General features: G+C 46.3%; 1 protein-coding gene across 1 annotated transcript in view; it reads left to right on the top strand.

Annotated features, from left to right (window-relative positions):
• Positions 1–1,819: 1,819 nt before the first annotated feature.
• The window catches only part of LOC119446658 (solute carrier family 13 member 5), a 29,199-nt gene continuing 22,414 nt past the window's right edge, over positions 1,820–8,604 (top strand). Inside the window, exon 1 of the mRNA XM_037711152.2 lies at positions 1,820–2,059. Within this exon, the coding sequence (XP_037567080.1) occupies positions 1,943–2,059 (117 nt within the window). The 5' untranslated portion in view covers positions 1,820–1,942. The remainder of the gene's footprint in view (positions 2,060–8,604) is intronic.

Genomic DNA, 8,604 nt, shown 5'->3' with positions numbered 1-8,604 from the left:
ATAGAACGATGAAGATGGCATGATGGCGACTATGTGACAACGACGCAAAGGTGACAATGGCGTCACAATGGACTGGTGACGATACAATAACGATGAATGTGTGACAACGACGGCTCGAAGATGGCGGCGTGAGGTCAAAGATATGACAACGCAAGCACAACGACATAGTGAAGACGGCAGAAGTATGAAGATGACATGAAAACGAAGGAATTATCACGATGGCATGAAGGCGATGTAATGACGACGATGGCATGACATCGACGCCGTGTTGGCATTGGAGCTCACGTCCACGTGTACGTGCATCACCTGCCGCGGCTGGCCGCCTCAATACGCATATATCCGGTGTTTGTTGGCAATATGTCCTGTACGGGCCAATCGTGCAAGACTAGCCAGCAACCAGCAGGGATAACAGTGGTACGACAACGACGGAGTAAAGACGACGCAGGGTTTGGGTACGGGCTGATTGGTATGCCACTTGCAAACTTGACTTTTCAGCGCATACATAGACGAAAGGACAGCAGGAATGACGAAAGACAGCGCTTGTCTTTCGTCATTCTTGCTCTCTCTTTTGTCTATGTATGCGCTGAAAAGTCAAGTTTGCAAATTAAGACGACGGCATGACGACAAAGGTATGACGACGCTAGAATAAAGACGACTCTATGTCGACGACGGCGTGACAACGGCGGCATGACGACAATGTGAAGCCGCTCCTGGCCGATGCTGGCCGATGCTGGCCAGCATCGGCCACTCCCGGCTTACCTCAAAGTACAAGACGTGAGCATGGCGGCAAGGGGTTGACGACATTGGAATCTCTATACGACAGAAAAACGATGACAGAACGACCATGACGATGACAACGCAGGAATGATCACAAGTAGGGGCATAACGATAGAAGTACCGTCCTGTGTATGAACTATTCGGCAATACATCAGCCAGTCAGCCAGTCAGCCAGCCAGCAAGCCAGCAGCAGCAGCAGCTGCGCGAAGGTCAAAGGAAGAGGCAAAGAAAGCTTCGCTTTAAGATGTTGTGAAAGTGTGGAATCTAGAAGTTAAAAAAGAATGTCTCACATATCACAGTAACCTGCTATTGGTACCATCATTTTTCCAGGTAATAAACACAAACGCGGTTGAACAACTGTTAAATTAACCGGTAGGAGAGCCATGAACTTGCTGCGTACGCTAAAGCATCGGACTTGACCAATGCAGCTCCCCTCCGTAATGGTGGGTAGTTAGGCGCTCTATTTTTCTTTTAAGCACTGATTTCATCGTTGGTGAGTAAGGATAATTTGCTCAAACAAACGGAAGAGAAAGCGACGTGAGAAAGGCTTACGCCGATCCTCCATGCTTTGGCCTAACGCTATATTACGCGTTGCCCCGAGCAAAAGTCTCCGTTCTCCGAGCGGGCACTACGAAGGTTCTCGCTATCAGACCGCGTCCTTCAACACCACCGAAAAGAACAAGAAGAAAGGGGTGGTTGCTATGGAGAAAGAAAAAAGAATAGAATTTGATGACGCACGAACACTCTGGACCATTTTCTCGCACGCCAAGGTATAACGTTTAGCTGTACCGGCAAACACGAAAATCCTCGCTACGGAGTGCTTTTTGCTTACTTTCTCCTGGGGCACAACAGGCGATGCGGAGGGTGAGGGCGGGAGTGCCTGTCGTCACACCCTCCTCCTCACTCTAATGACCAGTCGTGTTGCACTTGGACTGACCCCCCCTATCGTCCAGCGCGAGCGCGCGATAGGCCAAAGCCAACGGTTGGCGCCGGGTTGACTTTTACGAGCGAGTGGGAAAGCGCATGCGTCGTGGAGAAGGCGGCTCTTGACAGGAATATATAGACTGATTTGCAGCGCACGTGCTTTCGTTCGATGGCTTCGCTAGGCGACGCACACTGGCTGGACCCTTCGCTCCCTGTGGATAGCCCCGAGTGCCCGTAAGCAATGTCTCACATACTGGTCTCCAGGATCGTCGGCGCTGTCTCAAACTTCTGGAAGTTGGCGGTGCTCGTCCTCATACCATTCCTCTACTTGCCCCTCGTGCTCTACATCGACACCAAGGTTAGTGCGCGCTGCTGCCGGTAAGGATTTATCGTACCGCTTCCACTGACACATACCCGTTTCACGCTAAACCTGGAAGGTTCCAGAACACTACTGATCATTGAAATTAACTATAGGCCCGTTTGCGTTAAGAAACGGACACAGCCACATCCAGACGTGAAATAATTGCCTAAATCAAGGGCTTGAATAAAGCTCACCTTGTAAGGCATGATCATCAAAGAAAAAAAATCATTCTCCGGAGGAAGTTCATTCACCAAACTTTCGTGAACATATTTATGTGACCGTACAATTATTGCTTACATTCATCCCGAACTCGTTACACCGTTTTCTTGCACGTACGTTGATTTCGTTTATAAAATTTTGGATGCCTGATTTTGACAACTTCCGTGTCAATGCCAACAAAGTGAGCGACATTACCCCGCAATGGCCTCTGAAAACGTAGTTACCGCTACTACAACTAGCATAACTTCCATATTACTAAAGTCCTTCTCGGGAATGACAGCTAAATATTCTTGACATTGTCGCTGGTATGTCAAAAACATGACTTGCCTTCCCGGTCCTGTGAAAGTGAATGTCCAGCTATGAGCCGTCGTCCAGCGAAGCTGTTGCAAAACCAGCACTACAACTGCTGAGAGGGGAATTCAGTGCTTTACTGATGGTTCGGATGCTTGTTTTGAGCTTGCTCTTTATTGAAACGTATGCTGTTCTGTGTGTTGTATGGTTGATTTCAGCGAATGGATGCACTGTTCGCTTCACTTCGCTGAGCGCTTGTAGCCTCAGCATTACGGGGTAGAAGCCATTACCTTTTTTGCTTGCTTACGGGGATATGATCCATTGCTGATGATGATAGGTGCTTGTTTTGAGCTTATTATTTATTGAAACGTACGCTGTTCTGTACGTTGTATGCCTAATTCTAATGAATGCATGAACTGTTCCCTTCACTTTGCTGTGTGCGCTTGTAGCCTCTGCATTACAGAGGGGGGGGGGGGGGGGGGGGGGGGGGGGGGGGCTCTATTGCATTTTTGCTTGCTTAAGGGGGTATGAGCCATTGCTGATGATGATAATCTTTGTTTCCGGACAGGACACGAAAAATGCTGACTATCAAGATGCTAACAGCTTTGCTGCAAAAAAAAAAAAAATTAACACTACACACACGCACAGAGATACCGACCGCCGGTACGACTGACAAGTTAAAAACTAAGAAATATAAAAACTGCACCAAACGTTTTCTTTAATTTGTAGTCTATTTGCTATAAGTTTCTAGATGTTTCGACCTTTACTATGGTCGGTGCCTGCGATGCTTAGTTGTTTCTATAGCAAGTAAAACAGTGGTGCCTTTGCATCTTCACTTACGAGTTCGACAAAATTTAAAGCCGATAGCTCTCATTGACCATTGAAATGACAAACTTAACGCCGGGTATTGCTTGCCATCGCGCTTTGTTAAACTGGCAGCATGGTTCATCCGAATCCGGCCTGCAGACAGCCAGGTTGTAGCGATGCGACAGTTAATGCTGCCCAAACTGCACCCGTGTTAATAGCTCACAAGGGGAATCACTGGCAATGCTTATCTCAAACAGAATATAATTCGACTGATCTGCTTTTACTCTTTGCCTACTCAAGATATTGTGAATGTGTTCGTTGTAGTGCACGTTAAAGAACCCCAGGGGGTCCAAATTAATCCGGAGCCCTCCACTACGGCGTGCCTCATGATCAGAACTGGTTTTGGCACGTAAAACCCCAGAAAGAAGAAAGATGAGTTCCTCGTTGACTGACTTTTATGCATGAGTGCATCCCATCAGATACCATTATAGCTACAAAAGTTTGTGTGCGCCATTCCAGTAATTATAAATATCTCGAGCTCTCACTGGCGAAATTCTTGCTTTCAACTTCCGAGTGAATACTATTATTGTTGTCGATTGCGCCTGCTTGAGGGTCTTATCTGAATAAACTTGCTCAAACAGTACATTCAGCTGGGAGAGTAGTACTTTATGCGCGAATATGAGAAGAAACACTCGAATTCTGTTCAAACAGCGATTTCCGTAAACATTCAAGTCAAAACCGCACTCACTACTATTAGCTGTATAATGAAGAATTCTTCCGTGGAACTTTTTCGATTGCAGGCAAGGAAGACCAACAATTGCTGAGCTGAAGTGAAAAATGTCGCTCCACTTTATATTGGTGCACTTCGAACAGTAACTTTGCAACATATACTTAGTGGTGCGTTAGTTATGCATTCACGGCAATTATTTGTTTACTGTGCGAGTCACCGTAGACTATTACTTTACGCATAGTTGTAAACGAAGCTTGTAAAACCCATCGCGAAGTGATTATACTGCCATGTTTTATTAGATTTGCAGAGCAGTGTAGCCAACCTCTTACCGACGTCACTTCCTCTCGTCGTTTTTGCGGCACTATAACAATTGTTTGCACTTTTCTACCTTTTTTTACTTTTCAACATGATTTTAGTTATAATTTCCGGAGTTCTTTTCTGAAGAATCTTGGAAACACATGTACAAGAATGCACACAGTAGTCTGCACACAGCCACTTGAATCAAATAATTATATCCATCTTTTCATTTACCGTTCAGAAACTAGATCACAGTCAGATTGTGGGTATTAAACGCCTCAGGTCGTCTTCAGAAGAAGATATCGCGCTGCCTGAAGAGTGTAATTTTCTTTGTGCATTACAGAACCACGTATAATTTTCTATGCTGCAACGTCTGTGACGGTGCAGATTAGCATTCCCATAGTGGAGCTACTGAAATAAAACGCATCAAAATTGGCGGGAGGCAAACTGATGGTGGTTTAAACCCTATTTGCTTTGAGAGTAGCTAACGAAAAGCAAGAAAGCAAGAGAGCAAGAAATAACAAAAAGAAAGCGAAAACTGCATTCGAAAAGCGCTACTAACGAGAAACGGAGGCTTCTTCCAAATACGGGCATTAACCTCCTTGTTCTGGTAACCATGACAACTGCTTACGACGGTCCCCACGTGTCTCTGTCAGTTTGCTTGTTCACGTTTTCTCCACTGGCGTCCTTCCTCGTGACCCAAGGAGAGAACAAAAGCTTTCGCGCTGCTAAGCTCCCCATTGTCTTATCACGGCGCGTTGAGGTCAATTAATATACGACGCTTGACGGGCGGTTAGAAACAAGGCACAGCCACAGCTTATCAACAGTGTTCGTTGTCCGTGATTGCGCATACCACAACCCCCCCCCCCCCCCCCCTCCCATTTCTGCTTCTTTCCTGAGGTGATATGCGAAACTTTCATCCTTGTGACGAAGAACGTGACGTGATTTTCTTCTCAAATTCTGGGAACCTGCTACGCAGTTGTCTTTCTTGCTTTGCGGAGTCAAGCACTTGGTGCGAAGCGTGTTGAGAAGGTAAATTCTCTTCTCGAGACAGCTTACATGATAGCTTTAGAAGAATTGATGCGATATAGCGAAAAGGGGGTCCAGGTAGAGATGTGTAAATGCCGGCTACACCTTTTCATCTTCTTCTAAATAGAGAGAGAGAGATAGGAGAGGAAAGGCAGGGAGGTCAACCAGATGCGCGTCCGGTTTGCTTCCCTACGCTGGGGTAATGGGCAATAGAATGAGGAAGGGCACTGATTGCACGAGGGAGAAGGAACAGGAGCACTATGAGCGGTCTCTCAGGCCGGTGCACTTCAAGTGCTGCACAAGTGCACGAATCGCTTTTTGTGCCAGTGACGGTTGTGGCCACGGTCCGTGTATCTTTGTCTCAGAGAACGGTTTCGAGTCCAGTCGGTTTAAAGTTGTCCGGAGAGAGAGGCGTTGGACGTCGTATATCGAGGACAGATAGGTACTCGATGGTTTCCTCGCACCTGCAACTGCCCTCAAGTTAATAATAAAAAAGTTAATTAACATTTTTGCTAATTAATCCTTTAAGAGTAAATTAAGCAGTGGCAAAGTATTTCCGCCTCGCCGTAGAAGTTTTCTATGCGAAGAGGACAGGTGTTTCACGGTCACAGCTTCTTATAAAAAAAGCTGTATTGTCTAAAAAAATTGAGTCACTTTAGCATACGCCAAAGGGGGTGAAGGCGAAAGCCTGCGCGCTCAAGAGACATTCATTAAATTACTCGACATTCTCATTCGAATGCGTTGTTAATTCTTTATACTTGTTTTCTCCCACCAAAGGTCGTGGGTTCGAGCGCCTTAGTTGACGCTACCTTGTTTACCTGTGCCTTAATTAACTTCGCCCTAAGTAACACCAAAGGTCGTGGGTTCGACTCCCGCCAAAGGCCGAGGGTGAGACTCCTGCCAAAGGTCGTGGGTTCGAGTGCCTTAATTAACTCTATATTAATTAACCGTGCCTTAATTAACTTCGCCTTAACACCAAAGGTCGTGGTTTCGACTCCCACATAAGCTCGAGGGTTCGACTCCCACCGAAGGTAGTGGGTTGGAGTGCCTGAATTAACTCCCTCCTAATTAACTTTGCCTCCTTTTGACGTGATGGACCGCATCGGAGCCAGCTTGGAAGAAGACGACGAACGCGCGAGCAATGGAACGGGCGCGGCACCCCGCCAGGCGAGCTCACATTACTTTCTGTACCGCACGCCGCGTTTTCAAGGCCACCGTCCTATGAGGCATTTAAGGCTATCGCATTAAGAGAAAATGTTACAGTGACGTTTCTCTTCGTGAACGCGGTTTACGCGCAAGCGTGTGGACGCCGCGGCGTCGAAGTACAAACAGAGAACGCGCGAAAGCGGTCGTGGACGCTACATTGATCCCGACGGTGCAACAACTGATGTGCCACAGGGAAAGCGCACACTGCTACACATGCAAAGAAGAGACGCCGCCAATATGCACAGCGAGCACCGGAAACGGAAAGGGCCCGAACGACGCGGCGATTCTCTTCTCCACCTCCAGGCGCCTTCCTCCTCCTGCGCTCGCTTCCCTCGCGGCGACATACATAATTTGGCCGATTTCACAAACGGGGCGCCCCATCTACGCTCGCGCCCATTAATAACTATTGATACTGCAGTTGGTAATACTGTTACGTGTAAAAGAGGCAGACGAGAGGCCATATACTAATATATTTACTAACGGATTAGCCGCGCTGACTAAAAGGCGACAGCCCACGCTATAGTTCAAAATGGTCATCCTTGTTGATGGGCCTCTTTGTCTTCAATGACACTGGTCAGTCAGCAACATCGTATTTAACATATTGCTTAGAATCCATTTTGGTTGCTGCTGTATCTAAATTTTATACCGTGCAGCTTTCGTGCGAGAGTGATGTTTACGAGTAACACGTAGTACAAAGAATGCGCGACACTTCCCTGCGCACTATCCGCGGTCCTTCAAGGAAAGCTGTTCTAAACTTTCGTAAGAAAAGCTTCCTTCTCATTCTCCTCTTACGTTTCTGTGAGAGACTAGACTGATCGAGTAATGGTGACATATTTGACGCCGACTAGGACGCACGGATGGAGCAATGGCCGGCCAAGTTCGCCAGGCCAGCCCCGCCCTGTGGCAATGTCACCACCACCAGCATACACATGCAATAAAGCCCGCTTTTAGACACAAGAGGAAGCTAGGAGACTTGGCTCTTTCAGCTAAGCGCGGCTAAACGTTTAGTAACGTTCGAGAAAGCCCTGAGCACAGGGCTAGCCTGTTAGGACTAGCCTGGAATGACATGCTTATGTGTTAGAAGAGCGTCTGCTGACGTAGTAGAAAGGATTGACGTCCTTCGGAGAACAAAAAAAAAAAAGAATGCGTATAGTTTGTGTTAGCTCATTATAATTACTCTAAACATTTAAAACTCTCAACTACATTACTTATCCAAGAAAATGTTCTGTTGGTGCCAGCTCAAAGCGAAGAGTCGTTGAAAGCTCAAACAGAAAAAAGAAAGATCCCTTACAATTTGATTTTAAAAATTTGTCTAGATCACTGACCTAATGTGACACCGAGCATATCTGCTTTCCGTTCATTACGATGTAGCTTAATTAGTTCAGCTTCTTAGCGCATGCACATCAGTTTCTCAAAGTCTGCAGAGCTGTTAATTTGTGCATAACCTCGGCCACACTATATATGTATATTTCTTGCAAGTCTGTGGAGAACCATGTTGCCCATAGTTAGAACCGCTCGTGTTTGGAAATATATAATATAGTTAAATACGTGTTCGCTAATATTGAAACGGTTCTGATGAAAAGACGCAGGAATGTGATTTTTAATATATTCTTGGTTTTTGCTTAAATCTGTTTATTGGGAAGGCTCGGAGTAGATCTCAATTTGCCATGTAGTGTCATGTAGGCCAAATTATCTATCCCTGAGCGTATAACACGCCTTCTAATAGTGCTGTTTCGTAAAGACAATGTTGACAACGTCTACGTTCGTGTCGTAGTACATTGAGTTTCACTGAACATTCGCATGTTCAATTGTCATTAGAAAACTGCGCATCCACATCCTTGTAGAGAGTGAAAGAGAGAGAGAGAGAGTTTAATTGAAAGAAGGCAGAGAGGTCATCCTGAGCTAGCGCGCTCTAGCCATCTACTCTGCACAGGAGGATGTGCAACTCGCCTTCCACGTCACT

This window comes from Dermacentor silvarum, chromosome 3 (assembly GCF_013339745.2).
Source record: "Dermacentor silvarum isolate Dsil-2018 chromosome 3, BIME_Dsil_1.4, whole genome shotgun sequence".
Taxonomy (NCBI): domain Eukaryota; kingdom Metazoa; phylum Arthropoda; class Arachnida; order Ixodida; family Ixodidae; genus Dermacentor; species Dermacentor silvarum.
This window is presented reverse-complemented; position numbering and strand designations above follow the sequence as displayed.